At 32.1% G+C, this 21,626-nt stretch overlaps 1 protein-coding gene across 2 annotated transcripts; it reads right to left on the reverse strand.

The window, feature by feature from the left end:
* Window positions 1-6,296: 6,296 nt before the first annotated feature.
* Window positions 6,297-14,450, reverse strand: LOC132630896 (GDSL esterase/lipase At2g27360-like). Of its 2 annotated transcripts, XM_060346481.1 has the most exons (5): window positions 14,142-14,445; window positions 9,432-9,650; window positions 8,871-9,019; window positions 8,013-8,286; window positions 6,297-7,080 (listed from the first exon to the last, which is right to left on the reverse strand). In XM_060346481.1, the coding sequence occupies exons 1-5, from the start codon at window positions 14,428-14,430 to the stop codon at window positions 6,824-6,826; spliced, it is 1,188 nt and encodes a 395-aa protein (XP_060202464.1). In that variant the 5' UTR covers window positions 14,431-14,445; the 3' UTR covers window positions 6,297-6,823. The 2 variants fall into 2 exon arrangements, with proteins under 2 accessions (XP_060202464.1, XP_060202466.1); XM_060346483.1 differs by lacking the exon at window positions 9,432-9,650 and having other exon boundaries at window positions 14,142-14,450.
* Between the last annotated feature and the right edge of the window lie 7,176 nt (window positions 14,451-21,626).

Below are 21,626 nucleotides of genomic sequence, written 5' to 3' on the forward strand. Positions count from 1 at the left end.
CTAACACCAACCTGATCTTGAAATAAAATCCAGAAGCCAATCTACGGCTATGGCTCTGCTACCATATAGAGAAATTAGTAGAAGAAAACTTAAATTGGAGAGACCTTCTGCTAGCCCAAGATCACTAACTAAGTGCGGAAGATTCAACTAAAGAAGAGAAAGCTATGAAAAGGAGAACTTTGTTATGAAAGAAGACTCCTTAAATTGACTTGTACTGAGTTTGTATTAGCTTGTTTACAAATGACTAAGGCCACCCCTATTTATACTTGTGTAGGGATGATTCTAGACATTGTCCTAAATAAAATAAAAAATCTTGACAATTATATCATATTCTACAAATATCTAAGACTCTAGAACATTTACACATTTCTTACAACAAATATCTAACAAGAATCTAGAACTTCTAGACATGTCTTTATAAAGATAAATATCTAAGATAAGGGTGTCAAGTGGGCCGGGACAGCCCGAACCCGGCCCGGTAAACCTGGCCCACCACCGGCCCGGCCCAAGCCCACTAATAGGTGTAAGGGGCTGGGCTAGGTGGGTTTTATTAGGGGGCTGGGCCGGACAAGGTGGACAGCCCACCAGCCCGGCCCACCATAAGCCCGGGTGATGGCCCACCGGGGCACCGGCCCGGCCCGGCCCGACCCACTTCAAATTAAAAAAAAAGTATTACATTTATTACTAATAATAAGTATTTTAAAAACATTGTATCCCAATAAAATAGTTGTAGCTATAATTGTGGGATTCTTAAAATTTTGGAAGCAAATATATGAAATATTTATTAATTATTCAAACCATAGTTAGAATCTTACTTTAGTTAATTAAAACTTAACCATTAATTTTAACTCATGTAATGTGTCTCTTATTCAAGTAAGAACTTGAGAAAAATGGAGACAATAAAAATGAAGAGGAATCGAATTCGTTAATATTTAATTGCTACTAAATGAAAAATAATTTACCTCTGAAATTGCTGATGCGTGAAATAAATCAAATACCCCTTTTAAATTACTATCTTGCTGTTGGCTTACACAAGTTCAAAAATATTTCAATAGGTTATACAGTATACTATATAATAATATAAATTATTAGTTATATATATAATAATATATTAATATAATCTTATTAGTTTCAAATATTTTATATATAATAATAATTAAATATTTTTTAGCATATTGAAATGTCTCCACCGATGATGGAGACGTGACAATCTGCACATGACATTAGGACTTAGGATCAGATGAGATAATTAAATTAAGAACTTTGGTTTAGTATCAAAACTCATGTGCATTGTTCCCATTTAGTTCCCATTTAGATGAGTAGGAAATTTAGAGAAAGAGGAGAGTAGGGAATTGTGAGATAATATGGAGAAGAATGAATGGTATTTATAGTTTGAAAATAGGGCCAAAGTATAATTTAAGGAACTTGAAGGTTAAAATAAAGTTGACAACAACTAGATTTTAAAGTATTAAACTTAATAAATTTTAGCATTAGAATTTTTTTAAAAACTAATTAAAATCCGGCTCGGCCCACTAACTAAAACCCGGCCCGGCCCACTAACTAAAACCCAACCCGGCCCACTAACGGGCCCGGTTAGCCCGACGTGTAGCCCCTATCCGAGGTGGGCTGGGCCGGACACCCTTTCCCTCTCCAAGCCCGGCCCCCAGCCCGGCCTGCTTAACTTACGGCCCGGCCCGACCCCGACCCGGCCCCTTGTGGCCCACATTTAAATGGCCCGGCCCGGCCCGGCCCACTTGACACCCCTAATCTAAGATACTACAATAGGTCATTTTCTAGAAGTTTTCTTAAAAATCTAGGATTTTTTGTAGTTTCAAAAAATCAACTTTGTTGTTTCACAATAGTGATTATAATAAACTGATATACAGATTCAGAAGCCGGCAGAGATAATAGATTCATGATTTTCAACCTTATGAGTTCAATAATGGAGATTCTACCATAATTTATTTATTTACTGAATTTGAATTTAATCAATTACTTGTACTAATTCAGTATATGTTTTTAACACATATTCAAAATTTGAGCCAAAGTTACTGAATTCGAATGAACCCATACCTATAATTCTATATCCGCCACTAGGAGCAGAGCTACATGTAACGAAGAGATTCAATTGTTCTCTTTTGTTTGAATATAAATAGGATACCAATGAATATTTTCGTATATATTTAATTGATTTGTTGAATATGTTACTACATTTGTTCTAATTTATGTGATAAAGTTCGACCTGACACGGAGTTTAAGAAAAAAATTACTCCATCTTTCCCAATTTATGTGGTAGTGCTTGTTCGTTCACGAAGTTTAAGAAAGAAAGAATTTTTTTTGAAACTTATTATGATCTAAAAAACTCATAAATATTTGTATAACTATATATTATCTTATTAAGGGTAAAATGAGAAGTTTAAAGTTAAATTATTACTAAATATAGAAAGGTATCATTCTTTTTGGATTGATTAAAAAGGAAAGATATCACAAAATTGAGATAGAGGGAGTAGTACTTTTGAAACTTGTGATCCTAAGCATATCATAGAATTTGTGTGGTTGTAAAACATTTGAAAGTTGTCATCTTAAACATGTCACAACATTTGTGTGGTTTTTAAAGAACTTTTCATTAATGGTAAAATGAAAAGTAATTTTTTTTCTTTCTAAATATATAAATGTTTATTTTTTGGAATGTACTAATTAGAAAATAGTTGTCACATAAACTACAACAGAAGAAGTAATTAATTTAGGAGAAGCTACTGGTGTAATGATAAAGATGATCCAAATTGCTTTCATCTTTTTAAGTCTTAAGTATGATATTTTTATAATTTTTTGAATCTTCTCAGAATTTCAGACCCTCAGCCTACAAAATCTACTACTTGTACAAGATAATATAATTGCCAGATGTTACAATCAAGCAAAGTTTAGGAGACCAAATTAATCTTGAAATTTATTACTCTCACCGTTTTAATTTGTTTGTCTTAATTTGACTGGGAACGAAAATTACGAAAGTAAAGAAAATTTTCGAATCGTGTGGTCTTAAACTAAAGATATGTATAATGTATCAGAATGACTTTAATCTTGTGGTTTTAAACACGTCACGTGGAATATTGTAATTAAAGAGTTGTCAAATTCGGAAATATGCATTTTGTTAAAACAGAATAAAATAAAAAGTAAAACAAATAAATTAAAATGGATGAAATATTACACATAAAGTAGATATGAAGTGGAAACACTTTTACCGTATATGTCACGTTCTTAATTCTTTTTGGTTTGGGAGGGGACCTATGATAATTGATAGGCAAGTTCATTGTAATATAATTACACTGCATATGCTTTCACATTGACTAAATATATGATTTTATCTTAAAAAGGCTTGTCATCTATTCTTGTTGGTAGTGGAAAGCCGCCTTCACAAATCACAATCGAATCGTTGACATGCATTCCACATTTCTTACAACCTGTGATTTGCTTAGCTTAACAGGGCATTTATAAGGTCTCATGTATACTTTATAAGTAGCTTTCTAATCTTTTTAACCATCAAGGTGAGATTTTGTTTATAATATTCAATAATCTCCTCCGGAACTAAGTTTCATATCATCCATCACAACAATCCACGGATCTCCGTCTCAAATAAAATCCACGTGATTTATTACCACGATCCACAGGTCAATTTACGAAATTCAATGTATGTCATCCATATGACTGAGCATATATGGCCGCACTAACGCCCAGAGTTAGCTTCTTCTGGTGCACGTGCGTCTCCAAGCTACCTTTGTCATGGTAGAGGTAGTAAACCGAGCTCCATGCTATAACTTCACAATTTTCATACTCGTTTCATCGAATAATTGGCTCTGATATGTTTGGCTAAGTCAACCTAAAGATAGTCTTACATGATGTGATATTATCTGCTTTGGGTCAAACTCAGCTCATAACAGTTTTTCCCTAAAGACCTTAACACCATTAAGAGTGACGTTCTTACACTTTATGTATAGTTTCTCAATATTTTCAACTGTGTGAAAAATTGTTTGCACAACCAATAAAAACAATGAAGAAGAAATCTTTTATAAAATAGATTAGATTATATGTACTGACAATATAAGTATTTTTTTCCACGATAATTGCAGTTCAACCGGTTGTAACATGTTAGTCAGTAATCACTACTTTATTAGATTTAATCACTATTTTATTAGATAAACAATTAGTCTTATTATATAATTTTATTATATTTATTTTGTAAATGATGTAATTTACAATTATTTTAGTATAGAGAAGACCTCTTGTACTGCAATATAATTTTACCCCAAGAATGCATGTTGGGATGAAAAATCTTAAACACGCTCACGTCTTACTTTATTTGAAGCATATACAAATCCTACGTCATGCTAATACCAATCTTTTTGTGAACAACTTGCATCTTACATATACATAAAACAATTATAAGGGCAACTTAATAGGACAAGATCTATTTGATAATACAGCAGATGGTAAAATTCGATGAATCAACTATGAAGGGTGACGTCTTGGCCGAAATTCGAGTGAAATTTTTCTACAACATTGCATCATTGATGTAGGAATTGAATGAAAAAAACAAATTTAAAGTTCTTTCTTAGTATCAATAGGGGGCTGAAAAATAAAAGGGAAGCCCGTCACAATAGTTATCTGCATCGAGTATATATTTACACCTAATTAAATGAGTAATATATATTAAGAATTAGCAAATCAAAGCAAAAATGTATATCACATAACCATAGTTAAGAGCAAAAAAATATATACACAAGACATGTGTCTTGAATTCATTAATTTGACGTAAAAATCTGATACAAATAAATTTTTACCAGCCCGTCAATATCTTCCTTTTTCTTATGGAATGATTTTACGGTGGAGAAGGATTTTTGGGAGAGAAGATGGCTGAGTGTTTTTTGAAAGATATGAAGGACAGTGAGTGAAAGGAAAAAATAAAAAATGGTCAAAGTTGCGCATAACCTAAACTTTACGAAATGGTCTATATATGTCCGCCGTTAACAGTTGGGAAGAAAGACGTGGCAACCCAAGTGCTAATCAAATTGCTTAAATGTTAATTACGTCCAATCAATGCTCCCTCTGTCAATAAAGACACATGTATTGCCATTTTTGTAACAGTGAAGGCACACATTGACTTCAACTATTAATGGGAGACATATTTAATTTTCGCATAATTCAAGAATAAATTTGGACAATTTTCCTATACTTTTTTAGTCTCGTTCGATAGGAAGAAAAATAATAGGAGTAGTACATTTTTCGTCTCGATCTCTCTCTCTCTCTTTTTTTTTTTCCTATTATCATTATAACCACATTTTTACCATCACTTAGGAATATAATCTTTGCATTTAAACTAGGTAGGCTCTTGTTACCTCTTTATTGAAATAGAAGAGAATAAACATAATTCAAATGATAAGAGTTTAAGGCACAAACCAAATCACATACATAGAGCTATTATATTCACCATTAAATTGCTACCAACAAAAACAAATGAAATCCCACTTTAAAGAATTAAAAATTACAATACCAAAAAAAAAAAAAGGAATTAACTGATTTTTTATAACAAATTTATTCACTATCTTATAAATAAAAAATGGAGTCCACTTGGCTACCTAAAAGAATGCATTCCTTTTCCTGCTTTTAATATTTGAAGAATTAATTTAAATAGCTGCCACCCAATTCCTAGAATTAAATATAGCCACCGGATAAAGGCAAACAGTAAATCCCACCGGCTAATTGTATAAAGATGGGCAATTCGCAGGATTGCCCTTATTTTGGGATGGTCTTTAATTTTTGTCCTCAAATTGGCACTCTTTAATTTTTTCCCTTCGCCTTATACCATGAGGTTTGGAGTTCGAACCCCGGCTTAGTAAAAAAAAAAATCGCAAGATAGAGTTTTATAGCAAATTTAGGCCTATTCAGGCCAAAGTTAGGTCTGCAAGCAGAATTAAGGTAGAGTTTTGGGCAAAACTCCACCTGGCGAATATTTTTTGAAATTTTTGACTGAATGGGATTTCGAACCCGAAACCTAGGAGTTTTAGGTGAAGAACAAAAAATAAAGACCATCAATTTGAGGGGTAAAAATTAAAGACCAATGCATTTGAAGGGAACTCCGCACAAAAAAAAATGACTATTTTTTATCAGATACAACACTAAGTTATAGTCCAAGCCCACAATCAGATCATCAAAAACTCATCTCAACAAGAAGGAATAGCAACATGTGGTGAGAAGCTAAATTGGTGAAGGTAAATAAAAAGGAAAAAAGCAAGGAATAAACACATAGAAATTCACGTGCATTTCAAGTTTTTCCTTCTCACTTTTAGAGGATAGAATATCTTCTTCAAGATTACATAGTCTAGTCACTCGAGCTAGCTGGATGCTGCAAACAGATAGTAACAGAAACTGAAATAATACCTATTTTGTCAGTAAAAAGAAAGAAGAGAGAGATAGACCTGATTTATTCATGAAACAGAATTGTGCCTTAACATTCTGCCTTAAGGTAGAGTTTTGCCCGCAAAATTCTGCCTTAAAGCAGAGTTTTGAAGGAAAAATTCTGCCTTAAGGCAGAGTTTCGCAGGCAAAACTCTGTCTTGCGAATTCAAATTCTACCTGGCGAAATCTTTTTAAATTTTTTACTGAGCTAGGAATTCGAACTCGAAACCTAAAATTTTTAGGTGAAGGGTAAAAATTAAAGACCAACAATTTGAGAGACAAAAATTAAAGACCAGTGCATTTGAAGGACACTCCGCACAAAAGAATGTATAAAGATGGCTGTATATTTTGAAGGGTTCTATTTTTGGGCTTTCTAAATTTGGGAAACTTGGGCCTCATTAATACCAAAAGGACACAAATTTTTGATAGGAGGATAGGTGAATGGGCCTTCCAATAAACTTTTTGTCATCCATCGATAAGCAGCCTCAGTCAAATGATATCCATCCCAATTAACATATTGGTTAGGATCCTCACAACTTGTTGCTGGAAAGATGCCACATTGAGCAAAAATATTGAAATTATATGGACCTCCACCTCCACAACATGCTACAAGTGCACCCTCCAAAAATCCTGCAAAAATTTACCTTAAGCTTAGAAACTTATGTATTTGTAGCACAGAATGATGATTGAGAACTGGGTAAAACCTCATTCACATCTTTTATATTGAACAAATAAATGTATAGCATGTATTGGCGCATAGACGTTTGATATTTAATCATGCCTTATTAATAGATATTCTTAGCACATTAATTCATCATGGTAAGTTGATATAAATTAATGCAAAATATTTAGTGCGAGTACGTTTTCATAAAGTGTTATTTGTTCCAAAATAAGTGTTGTTTTAGTTATAAATCGATTTGGTCCAAAATAAGTGTTGCTCCGAACTTTTTTTTGAAAATAAAAAAATGTACCTTTGTTCCGATAAGTGATCTAAGAAGTTCGAGGAGAGATAAAGGATAATTTGATCAAATCACTTTTTTGATTATGTTATTAATGATTTTCTTAAAGATTTGCCAAAAAAGGATAAGTACTTATGATGGACCAGATGGAGCATTAAACACCCTGACTACTTCCATTAATAGTTGATCAGGCAACGGTCGATAGCAGTGGCGGAACTAATATTTCCACTAAAAGGGTTCAAAATATAAAGAAGTAAACACATAAAGAAGCCAAGAAGATTCAACATCTACTATATACGATAAAATTAAGTTTAACCTTAGTCTATAGTAGCTATGGCCCTTCTGTAGGAGTGGAAAAGTAAAAAGAGTTTAACTTTAATTTTTTACGGTGTAAATTCTTTTGCACTATCAACTAATCACCTTAAATAAACGTAATATCAATAATTAGTGGATATTATAACCTGTAAATTAAGACTGAGCTAGTAACCTTCTGTAGCATGGTTAAAGGTAGAAGGAATACTTACCACCTGGACAACAAGATTTGGTTGTCTTTGGGTCATTACGTTATTGAATATTAGAAAAAACAAATACAAGTAAACTTACCGTATCTGCGAGGGGCCCGATAAAGTTGCATTGCAGCATTGTAATAATCAGCATATATAATATTGACATGGGGATGAAGCTCTCTAAGTCGATGTAATTCCTTTTGAAGAAGTTCATTATGATAGGAAGCAAACTCATTTGGCCAAATGAGACAACCTAATTCATCATAATCATCTTCATTCCAGCTCTCAAAATATGTCAAATAGGATGAAGCACATCCAAGTGGTAATACACTTGGTACCATTATTGTCTTGGCCCCAAGCTCCACTAATTCCTGCATTCAATAAATAAATTAAAAATTAAAAAAATTCACATTGAATTGTGAAAGAGGAACTAGTGATTGAATTAAGTTAATTAAGCTGAACTTCTATAAGATCTACTAATAGTATATACATATGAAAATAAAAAAATTGTGTAATTAAATGACGCTTCACTTGATTAAGATAATTTCAAGGTCAACATATATGCTTTTTAGTTTTAACCATTAACATGTCGTTGATACGATGGATAAAATGTTCTTATTTCTTAAAAATATTTTCTTGGAAAAACATTTTTGTGTTTGGTTTGAAGGTGAAAAATATTTTTCAGAAAAAATAGTTATTGAAGATCGATAATAGTATTAATGAATTTTTTTTTATATTAAAGATTGATAAGGATGTCTGAGTGTTCATTGGTTTATATAAAATTAAAAGTTGAGTTAGTTGTGAAAATAAATGACTAGCTACCAAAAGTCAAGTTGGTCATTTTTTTCCCTTTTAATAAAAAAGGGTTTCCTCAAAAAATCATTTCTGAGAACTAAATAAATAAAAAGAATTATTTCCAATCATAGTAAAGATCATTAAGGAGCTAGACACTTACATGAGCACCTGAGGCAATAGATTGGGCAACTAATGGAATAATAGATAGAATGTCATTTAAATTTTTGCCTGAAAGAAGTGAATGTGTATAATCATTGCCTCCAAATTCCCCAAGAAGAAATAAGGAGCTCTCTAAATACTTTTTGCAACCTGTCAAAAAGAACCCAGAGAATAGGTAAAATTGTTGTCAAAATTTTCCAATTTCTTCTAAAAGAATTCTACGATTTAATGAGTAGCAAATATTATTCTAAAATTATTGATATATAATATAGACAAATACTATAGGGAATTAGGGGTGAAAGTAATTAGGTTGGGAGATTGAAGGGTTCTTGGCGGTGTCGGCAAGGGCAGGGTTGGAGGTCGGGTGATGCCAAACACATGATAATGTGTTCTTATTAAACAATATTTTCATTTTAATTTTTTTTAAAAAAATAATTGCGCGTGTTTTCAAACTCCAATTATATAAATAAGTTAATTACTTAAAAAATATCAGCTTCTTTAATAATACGCTTTTTTTAACCTCAATAAGCCGTAAAAATGTGAAATTGGGGATGAAATCCACCTGAAGGATTATGACAAAAATGTGGGAGCATTTGTTTGAACCACTCCAATTGGTCCCACATAGAAACATTTGTTACTTTATCATACATTCCTCTGTTTTCATAGAATTGTGCATCCACTGCTCTTGATCCAACCACTGCAAAGTTTATTCCAGCTTGAATATTTCTTCCATCTCTTGCATCAATTGAAGGAGGTGGAAGTGGAAGTCCATAATGTTGTGCTGAAATATCACAAATAAAACTTAAAGGTCAAATGAACTGACCAAATTTTTTTTTTTGGTAAACAATATCTTATATTATAGTTGGGTCATTCAAATCTACAAGTAAGCCTCCTTAAAATGTGAGATTATTAATTTTATTACCTGTTACATCAGATAAAGATGACATGATGGTATAAAAAAATTTCACGCATAATTTATATACTTAAACTCATGTCATTTAGACAGATTGTTTTAAAACATATATTTGGTTGCGGAAATTAGAAAAATTATTCTGGTACTACAAAATTTGCATTAAGGGCTTGTGGGTTATAAACTAATTTTATGGCCGGGTCTAACTCTACTACCAGATAAGGTGCTAACACCTCCTATGCTCAACCAATGCACCTCGGATCTAACTCGGGCTAAAAGCTAACTTATAAGGTCATGACATTTCAATAACACATAAGGTGAAGGAAAAAAGGAGGAAAAAAACTAAATGCCCACTAATGATCTAGCTCGACCTAAATTAAAGCTCACTTATAATAAGGCGACGACAGTTCAATACCATTGAGCGGACCTATGTAGGTCCTTGTTGGTTCTTGAGCATCCATTACTCCCGATGCGAAATCCAGATATTTATGTAGACGATTGGTTAACACATATAAATTAAAAGAACAAGAACTCATTCCCTTTCTTTTTCTTTTTTCCTTTTATTTACTTTCCTCTTTTTTTCTTTTTTACTTTCTTTTGTCCATGTTCATTCCGTAAATATTTTAGTTTGTTTATTTGTGTATATAAATCAAAATAGACAATTTTTATGTGGAAAACATAAATTTTGGAAATAGATTTGGTGTAACCAATGATTCTATCATACGTCGTTTTCAAAATATGAAAATTCCGATAATAACTATTAATAGAGTGCTTTTTTTAAAATGATATAGTAATATTTATTAGAATTAACATATTAGTTACTGTTAAAATCAGTTTCAAATGGTTATGCACTTATATATAGTTGATAATTTTAGTGATTATGCATTAATATGGACTCGGACCTAAAATTTGAATTTAATGAGTTTAACCTTCAGATCTTACCACCGAAATACATTACACATTTCAAATTTATGGGCCAAAATTTAATACTTGTTGAAATAACCGTTATATGTCACATATGCTTATGTGTGCTGCCTAATACGGAGTACTCATTACTTAAAATTTTTGGATCCGCCACTGTCACAATCAATGTGGGATTGTAAAATGACGTCAAGAGAAAAAGGATTGGAAAAAAAAAAAACTCAAAGTATCCAACATCTCCACATGCTTATTAATGGCATAAGATCCATTGGGTACTAAAGTCTTAACTCACATACAATCATTCGCACCCTTCAAGACTGGAGGAATAGCAACAACAAGAAGAACCAACAGAATGGAAAAAGCTCAATATCCTTATTTTACACTAAGACATGTTAATTATAAGACTCCTAATCTTCACAATGTATGTTGGTGTATGTATATTTTGTACTCCCTGCGTTTTAATTTGTTTGTCTTTTTTTCTTTTTTTTTTCTTTTTTAGTCTATTTAAAAAAAAAAATGTCTCTTTCCTTTTTTGTCAACTCTTTAATTTTAACTTTCCACACGACATATTTGAGCCTACAAAATTAAAGCATATTTTGGTACATTCTACGTAACTTAATTTAAAACTACAAGATTCAAAATCTCTTTTACTTTCTTAAACTCCTTGTTAAGTCAAAACCAGACAAACAAATTGAAACAAGAGGAGTATAAGTTTTTGCCTAACATACACTAGCTTGGGAAGCAGGGGCGGATCTAGGGGGCGGGAGGATGTTCACGAGAACCCCCTTGGCAAAACAATTACACTATATATATAAGGTAATTTTTTAATTGTTATATACATATATAAATTTATCACAAGACTAGAGGTTGATTCAATGGTTTGGCGGAATTAAAATTCACCTTGAGATTCCAAGTTCAAATTCCGGACACTATAGTTTTAATTTTCGAACCCCCTTAATGAAAATTGTGAATTCGCCACTGTTTGGGAAAGTATGTATATTTTGCAGTAATAAGTTTTTGCCTAATATAAACAGCCTGGGCCTTCTTTTGTAAGCTCTACAATGTCAAAAAGTTGGAGATACCTGAGTTACAAACTATTTTGGGAAAGAACGTAGATGCCCTCTGAAAAATAATAATTACCCGTCCATACCCTTTTATTTTCATGTCTCCTAAACTATTTACCCGAAATGCTTTTAAAATTATGATACCAACATGGTATCACCCTGTCACTTATAAATATACCATGATGGTATCACGAAAGACTTTTTTCCTTCGAAAATACTCATCAACCCTCTATGAAATGCATATGGTATATATAATATACTGTCAGGGTATCATAGATGATCATGTTCATTTATTTAAAAAACACATTTTTTTTTAAAAAACAAAAAAATCTCTATGATATTATCATCTTAGATACATATAGTGAGATGGTATTATGGGGAAATACTTCAATCCTTCAATGAGACACTCCTCAGTCTTCCATGATACCATCATGACATATACCATATACTGAGATGGTATCATGGAGGATTGCTTCAATCCTTATATGATAGGCAAAAGATATAAATTGACCCTTAAACTATACCCCAAATGTCGATATTACACTTAAACTTTATTAGTGACCTATTACACACTTAATATATGAAAAAGTGATATTATTTACCCCCTGGCGCACATATAACCAGTCACATGGTGGGAGGTGTTACACACTCTCTCGCCACATCAGCAGCATGTCAACACCACGTCATAAATATAGGAGATTGAAATGAAATTTTAATAATTAAAAAAAAACTAATTTTTAAATTTTAATACTGAAATGAAAAATTATAATTAACTTTTTTTTAGATTTTAATAAAAACTCTTTTTATCACTCCTTCTTTTCCATTTCAAACCCCCCACCCCACCCCATCCCCCACCCCCCAAACCCTTCTTCTTCATTAGCACCAGTACCCCCCCTAACCCCAACCCCCCTCCTCCTCCTCATTCTTCTTCTTCTTCTTCTTCTTCTTCTTCTTCTTCTTCTTCATTTCCTCTTCTTCATTTCCTCTTCTTCGTCATTCCACCACGCCCTCTTCTCCTCCAACTTCACTCCCACCTTCGATGCCGACCAAATTGATTCAAAACTTAATCAACTTGATGTGAATGATTTTCCAATGGATGATTTTTGATATGATAATACCAAGAGAATAGAGGTAAGAATACCAGTGGATGGTTTTTCACATGAAAGAAAATTTTTTACTGGAAAAATGGAAGCTCGCCGGACTTTTTTTTCCAACCAACACCCATTAATGTTATCCATTTTTTACGACAAAGGTAGCTTTTCCTTCCAAATGGGAAAAACTAAGAACAAAAATTCTCCCCATGGAGCGGAAGAGAAGGGGGAGGAGATTAGCTCGTTGGAGCCGGCGGAAGTGGAAGTGAAGACGAAAATGAGGGGTGGGATGGGGTTAGAAAAAATTGAATTTTACAATTAAAAAAAATAAAAATAATATATAACCAAAACGGGCCTCCTTTTTTATTATTTTAATATATTGTGCCACATCAGCTCTCAGGGGGCAAATAATAACACTTTTCATATATTTGGTATGTAATAGATCACTAGTAAAGTTTAAGTGTGATAGCGACATTTGGGGTATAGTTTAAGGGTCAATTTATGTCTTTTGCCTATATGATATTAGACACTTTCTTAGTCCTCCTTGCTACCGTCATGGTATATAAATACACTGAGATGATTTCATGAAGGATTGCTTCAGACCTTGTCTTAGTTCGACATGGATACCATCATAGTACATAACTATAATGAGATGGTATCATGGAGGAAGGGTTTTGTGCAAGGGGGTACTCGGGTAAATTTTGTCGGTCGGCTGGGTAAAAGCAAAATTAGTTGAGGAGATGGCCTTGACAGATAAATATTTTACATTTTAGGAGTATTTTGTGTTGTTTTCCCAACTATTTTTGGAAAGGTAATGCATTATGTCCCCCTTCTCTATGTATTTACCTATTGGATGCTGATATGTACAGGTCAGGGGTTAAGCCATCAGAGGCGGATCCAAGATTTAAATTTTATGGGTTCAATCTTAAGATATTTAGCATTGAACCCAATATATTTTTAAAGTTAAGGGGTTCAAATCTATTATTTATTGCAATTTTAATAATTTTTTACACATAAATTTAAGCTCCATGTCGAAAGTTTGGGGTTCAGTTGAACCCCTACCTTGTAGGCTAGATACGCCTCTGCAAGCCGTAATCCCTACACGACTACACCACCAAGGTGAAATATAAAACAACATACCCAGACGTGTATTCCCACATATGGGGTCTAAAAAGGGTAGAATGTACACAGACTTTACCCCTACCTTGTGAAAATGTATTAAAAAAAAAAAAGAAAAGAGAACGTGAAGAAAATAGAAAAAAAAAAAAAAAAACTAAAGTACCCACCAATTAGATCTATAAGAAGACGGCCATCAGAGCATCGACCAGTGGGACGATTGAAGTATGTTTTTCCATAGGGAGGAAAATACATGTGTGGTTTTCTATCAGCTGGATAGAGGTGCATTAAATTTCCAGCATCAGTAAGTGAATCACCAAATCCAAAAATAGATGTGTAACAACTTGTACAAGTTCTAGAAGCTAGCAATATGAAAATATTGCATACAAAAAAGTAAATTATAGTAAGTTGAGAGAAAGAAGAAGCCATTGGAACTTTTAGATTATTCTCAAATTGCATGTCTTTAAATACTCTTCAAGATTATTGATTGGCAGGTAGAGAACGAGGACCTGAAGTCTTATTATTAATCTGTTAGGTGGGGTTTCTAAACATCTTTGCTAGCTATAAAATGATTTCCACATGGTTGAATTTATTAATCTGTTAGGTGGGGTTTCTAAACATCTTTGCTAGCTATAAAATGATTTCCACATGGTTGAATTTATTATCCACCGACGCTGATACTTAAGAATCTAGATCTGTATATATTCAGTTCATATTGTTTTGACTCCGGGGTGAAGCCTAAATTTAAAGCTTATGAGTTTTGAATTTATGCAGAGCTTATAGCTCTTCTTGAATATTACTGGGTTCGCCATTAAATGTTTATACACATTTAATGAATTTTCATATGCAAATATAAGGTCTAAGCAAAAGGTACAGGGTTCATCCGAACCCGTACTTAGTACACTAGCTCAGAGACGGAGCTAGCCCTTTGGGTGTGGGTTCAGTCGAACTCAGTAGCCACTACTAGAAAAGCTTGAATTACATGGAGATTTTATCTGGGCATTTTTTTTCGCAGATAATTCCTACGGATTTTCATTCGGAAATAAAAAAAAAATCCTAAAATCTATTATATTTACCTGCGGATATGATTAGCCCAGGTAAATTCGTAGGTATATTTAGCGCCAAATTTTACACGGGGATTTATTTGAGGGAAATAATCCCCAAGTATCATTCTGTAGGTTATTCCGCAAGTAAAAGATCAAAAATATGAAAATTTTATTTCCTTTGTGAATTGGCAAGAAATTCCCCATGTAGTTATACTTGCGCATTTACCTAGGAATTTACCTAGGAATTTTATTATCTAGGGAATTACTTGGGGATTTTGTTGTTGCGACTTTAGCTGGGAATTGTTTTGGGGGATTTATCTGGGGATTTTGCATTTACTTGGGGATTTTATTGCTGCGGATTTACATGAGGATTATTTCTTGGGAATTTACCTGAGGATTTTATTATCTAGAGAAATACTTGAAAATTTTGTTGCAACGATTTTACCTGAGGCTTTGTTGCCCAGGGAATTACTTGGGGATTTTGTTGCTACAAATTTACCTATGAATTATTTCTTGAGGATTTACTTGAGGATTTTATTATCTAAGGAGTTACTTAGGGATTTGGTTGTCGCGAATTTAGTTGGGAATTTTTTCTTGGGTATTTATCTGGAAATTTTATTACCTAGGGAAAGAATTTATTGTGCCAATGTAAATTGGAAAATAACCAAGAGTTCTTTTTTAAAAAAATAAAATAAAAGTAGCATGCTATTAAGAATGATGTTGTCATTTACTAATCCAATAACAAAATTTTCATAAATTTAATTAATATTGGGCAAAAGTTATGGATTTTTTTTTTTTTTTGGGTATGAATATTACAAGTCATTAAGAACGATGTCGCCATTAATAATCCAGTAAAAACAATAATTTTCGTAAATTTAATTAATCTTGAGCTAGTATCATTAGAAAATGTACAAAATAGTGTATTATTGAATAATTAAGTAGTAAGAAAATATTAGTTACATTTGTCATTAGCGTGAATCTTATATATCTCCTTCAATAGATAAATTTGTGTCAAGCAAAAAAATTAATTTTTTTAATTGTAAAACCTGATTATATAGTATTTTATTTTTAAATGTATTAAAAATAATGTAATTTAATTTTAGTATGTTATACAAATATATTTCTTTGTAAATATTATAAGTAAGACTTTAGTATTGTGTGATTTTCTAGTTATTTTGGAATATCTTCTTGATTATCTTCTAATATTATTGAAGTAGTTGAATCTTGTGTTTGCGGTTAAAATTGGTGAAATGAAATTACTTGTTGCTTAACCACGTATTTTTAGTTTTTGTCAAATAAGTAAAAATTCTTATCATCTAATTATGTAATTCAATTTGTAATTATTTCTTATTTAAGAGGTTCAAAAAATACATATTCTAAACAAAAAGATCCTATTCCTTCATCAAAGACGTGAATAAAGATTCTCACTTAAATATTTCTCCTATTTTTTTAATTTCATAAAAAATAAATACATAAAAACATAAAAACTTCTTATATTACTAATCCAAAACAAATAATTTTCGTAAATTACTAAATTTAATTGTAGTATGTTATACAAATATATTTCTTTGTAAATATTATAAGTAATACTTAAGTATTGAGTGATTTTCTAATTATTTTGAAACATCTTCTTGATTAACTTCACTATTGAAGTAGTTGAATCTTATTTTTGTGGTTAAAATTGGTGAAAACAATTTTACTAGTTGCTTAACCGTGTATTGCTAATTCTTGTTTAAAGAAATTTTTATTAACAAAATTTAATGTGTTATTGAATGTTTATAAATATCTCTTTATCATTTTTTTTTCTCATTGAAGATATTTAATTCCCAAAATCGTTTTCTTGAAAATTGAAGAAAAATCCAATTGTAGATGAAGTTTCACTTGTATAGGATTTATATTGTATTACAGTTTTAAATAGTTTTAGCAAAATAACAATAACACCATTATATTTAAGAGATTTTAAAAAATAAAAATATTTTGTCAAATACGTAAAATTCTTATCATATTATTAAGTTATTTAATTCTTAATTATTTCTTATTTAAGAGTTTTAAAAGATACATATTCTAAAAAAAAGGTTATCTTTCTTTATCAAAGATGTGAATAAATATTTTTCAACTAAAATATTTATCATCTTTTCTGAATTTCATAAAAATAAATAAAAGCTTTTTATTTATAATTTAATTTTCCTATTTTAATATACTTAGTGACGGATATATCTCATAGGAGGTGTAAGCGTAGAATTTTCATATTATATGGGATATAAGTTTTTTATTTTGAAACACAAAATATATTTAGAGTTGAATCATATTACAGGAATGTTTAGTGTGAATTCCCAACAGAAAATAGAGAAAATAAATATCTTTACAATTTTTTATTTGGAAGAGGGGAGAGCATCGTTGTAAGTCGACAGGTCGTTTCATGTACCACATCGGATGAAGACTATAAGGTGTTGGCATTTATAAGGAGTAGTTACCATGTACTACTACCAAAGTGGTTCTTCTGGTAGTTTAACGGGTGAGTGTAGGATTGACTGTTGGGATGTAGTTAGGGGGTGGGGTATGGCTTTTCAGTTGTTGTGGTCTGTCTGTTCAAATTTCGGGGTTTGAGGTTGTGTGTGGGTGTAAGTTTCAATATAACTGTGGTCAATCCTACACTCACCCTTTAAACTACCGGGGTTTGAGGTTGCGTGTGGGTGTAAGTTTCAATACTGGGGGTTTGTGGTGTTCAAACTGTGGGTGTAAGTTTCAATATTGGGGGGTTGTGGTAGGTTGTGTGTGGGTGTAAGTTTCAATATAACTGTGGTCAATCCTACACTCACCCTTTAAACTACTGGGGTTTGAGGTTGTGTGTGGGTGTAACTTTCAATATTGGGGGTTTGTGGTGTTCAAACTGTGGGTGTAAGTTTCAATATTGGGGGTTGTGGTGTTTCAATATTGGGGGGTTGTGGTGTTGCCAACAAAAACTGTGGGTATAAGTGTTTCAATATTTGGGGGTTTGCGGTGTTGTCAACAAAAACAATAATTATTAGTAAGAAGTGATTAAATAAAAGACTAAATAAACAGTGTATAATTCAATTAAAAAAAATACATATGGAGAAATTAAAAATAACAAAAAGAATTAATGATTAAATTTTATTTCCACAAATTTCTTTTGCCAAAATATCTCTGGATTTTTTTTCATGCGGACTTGCTGAAAAATCCGCATGAAAATTCCTTCTTTCACGAATTTTTACCAAATTTTTTAGTATTTTCCGCAAGAAAAACCGCAAGCAACTTACCTGCAGAATCAAAATTCCCAGGCAAATTACCTGGGGAATTTAAAATTCGTAGGTAATAATTACCCAAGAAGGTTTTTTCTTCGGATTTTTTTGGTGGGAAAATCCGCAGGAAACTAAGTTACCTGCGAATTTTCATATATAATCCCAATAAAAATCCCCATGTAATTCGCACTTTTCTAGTAGTGAGCTTTCGTCCGAAGAATATATTTGTATTAAAAATTTTGTCAAATATGTACAAATTATTTAATTTAGAATCGAATAACTTTAAAGAATTAGAACCCCGAATCCACAAGCTTCGAATTCTGGCTCAGCCTCTGCACTAGCTCCACCCCTGATGTTGAGCCCGTCGTTTGGATTAATTTGATTAAAAGTAATTGATATATAGCACAAGTGTCGAAAACACATTTAAGGGCTGAAACTAATTAAATATACAGTTTTATATGTTTGAATAAAAGTACTGAAAGTGCTAATAAAAGTTAATCGTGTGTTTGGCAAAAAGGAACTTATAAATACTTTTTCAGTTAAAATGGCTGGAACTTCGTTAAAAATATAAATTCAAAAGTATACTTGAAAAATGACAAATCGTGACCCAATTGGAAGGAAAGAAAGTTAAGAACTTTGTTTTGACAAGGATATTTCAAGTATCACAAAATATATTAGGGATAAAATAGTAAAAGAGTTGATCAATTTTTCAAAAGTGTTAATAAATGATGATTATAAGCACTTGACTTATAATCATCTTTAGGGAGTGTTTGGTACAAAGAAAATAAAGGTTTTCCTAGAAAATATTTTTTAGATACGTGAGTTTCTTACTTATTTTCTAGTATTATGGTAGGTACGCAAAATAGATTATCACAAGCTATGGGGGTGGGGATGGAGACATGGAGTGGGGAGTGGGGGCTCGGGAGTAGCGAGGTTGGGATGGTCAAGGTGTAAGGGTTGGGGATCGCAATCTCTACTTACTTTTCTGTTCCAGGTTGTCCTTCCTATTGTCTCTTTTTCAGGTTTGTCTATTCTTTTTTAATGCACGTATCTTTCTTTTATTTATACATAATAGTGAATCAAAATTTTTAGAGGTTCCTTTTATTATTAGGGATGATATGAATATCATACATATCTATTAATATAAATTTGGAGAGATAAACATAATGTCAAGCCAACTGTCACAACTCACAACCATTTCATTCACAAACCTAGATTCTTTTCAAGTCTGATGTTATTTTCATGTGCAAATAAAAAATAGCTACTATTGCCAATGCCAGTTGCCAGCCCATTTGTCAGGGATCATAGCTACTATTGTCCCTGCTTAAAACAAAATATTGATGATACATATTGTTGTATACATATTGTCTACATTCTTTTATCAATAATTAAATATAAGAAATATATTTTTGGGATTCAAATTGATATACATGGAATCTAGGTTCTAATTGGTACACGTTGCCACGAGGGAGACATTCACGTTGTTCCAACTTCCAACTTGTAAACATGGTGTAACCTATTTATTTTTTTCAAATATAAGAATAAGCTAAGAAATCCCACTATTCTTGAATATTTATGAATATTCTATTCGGAAATATCCCTATTTTTAAATTATTCTGCCTAGCTGGCTAAGCAAGTGGGCATTTATTTGTAAATGACTAGTTTCTTCTTCTACAATTGTTTATTGTTGTGCCTCGTTTGTTGAAAGAGAGTGGACAAAGAAGATAGGAGAATTTATCTGTTTACAGTTGCACAAGTCATTAATGTGTGAAATGACACAAGTTTTCTATAGCCAATTCTTTCAACGGAGAAGGGCTAAAATATTTTTAGGACTATCTCAAAAGGTCTAAATATACCCTTTATATAGGGGTGAAATCCTTTCAAAAACCCAAATCCCTTCGGTGTGGGAAAAACCAGTTTTACCAAAAAATAACACATAAATGACGAAATCAACGACTGGGATTTACAAAATAAAACAAAGGACGGTCAGATTTCAACTTGAAACGAGTCGATTCAAGTCAAACAACCCAAAACCAATGAAAATAAGCTCGTACATATAGTCACATGCTAAGAAAAATACTAGACCTTCGTTGACTTGAAGAAAAATGCGAAGAAAAGCAAGAAGTAAAAAGGGTTTTACCTTGATGCGATTTTCTAAATTTGTTACACAAAAATGGTCGTGCAACAATCAAAGGAGGTTTACACCTCTGTACTGTTGCCATTAATGGCGAGACAGGCGAAAAGGTGTCCTGCGGCACTTAGGGTTAAGCCGAAAAGGGAAGAGAGAGAGAGAGAGAGAAGAGAAAGGCTGCGTTTGGTCGTGGAAAATATGATTTTTTTTGTTTATAACATAAAAGGTACATAAAAATAATTGTTTGCGTACTTTTGTTTATAGCAGCTAAATGAGATCTAAACATCAAATGCCAGTATACATACATATATAACAGCACCTCACTATAACAACCATGAAATTTTCGAACAAACGCTGTCACTATAGAGAGGTTTGACTGTAAATCTGACTTTGAAAATTTCCTTTTGAGATATCATATAATTTTATATATTAAAAAAACCCCCACATATCACAAAAGGAATAATAATAAATAGAATAATAAAATTGTGTTGGGTTTACACAAATGAGCATAGAGTGTCAATAGCTTGTGTCTCTTTGAATATGAACCAGACCTAGATAAAATTAAATTAAATTTACGGAACAATTGGTGAAATCTAGAATTTCTATGAACCAAGAATTATTTTGTAAGTTCAGTGATAACGTCCAAATCCACTCCTCAAAGAGAAAGTGTACACGGTCGTATGCAATATAATTTACCCAACTATGAGTTGGGGTCGATGCCACAGGGAACAATATACTAGGCAATTTAAACAAATAAGGAATTATCACTTTCTATGCTAAGCCAAACACTTGATAATATTTTGGTTTTTGAGAAAATTATACCTAATGCGAAAATATAAACTAATCTAGAAAGTAAGTAAAATGATCAATGACCACAAGTTTGCGAATAAAGGAAACTACGCTCAAGTAACGATCCAATGTATTTCACGATTTTACAACTAAGAGCAAGTTTACGTTAGTTAGATAATGATTTCTAAAATCTCATTGAAAGTCTTCCAACCAAATCAATGAATTTCACTCTAAGCTTTTCCAAGCCTTAGAGTGTGATATGAAGCATAATCAATATAATCTCAAGTAACTTTCCTATCCCTAGCTCAAGTTATTAGATGAGGATTATGCCCCAAATTCTTGTTAATTAATCTTTCCCAACTCAATTCTCCTCTTCCGAGCTCAAATCGAAGTAAATGGGCGGGTCTTAGGGTTAGCTAATCCCTTAAG

This window comes from Lycium barbarum, chromosome 1 (assembly GCF_019175385.1).
Source record: "Lycium barbarum isolate Lr01 chromosome 1, ASM1917538v2, whole genome shotgun sequence".
NCBI classification, from domain to species: domain Eukaryota; kingdom Viridiplantae; phylum Streptophyta; class Magnoliopsida; order Solanales; family Solanaceae; genus Lycium; species Lycium barbarum.

Bases quoted from the DNA above. Each gene is read 5' to 3' on its own strand.
- LOC132630896 (XM_060346481.1), bottom strand. From the start codon at position 14,430: ATGCAATTTGAGAATAATCTAAAAGTTCCAATGGCTTCTTCTTTCTCT. The intron at 9,020-9,431 runs GTGGATTTCATC...TCTTTTTGACAG, and splicing joins TTTTTGTCATAATCCTTCAG to GTTGCAAAAAGTATTTAGAG. The intron at 8,287-8,870 runs GTAAGTGTCTAG...TATTGAATGCAG, and splicing joins CTATTGCCTCAGGTGCTCAT to GAATTAGTGGAGCTTGGGGC.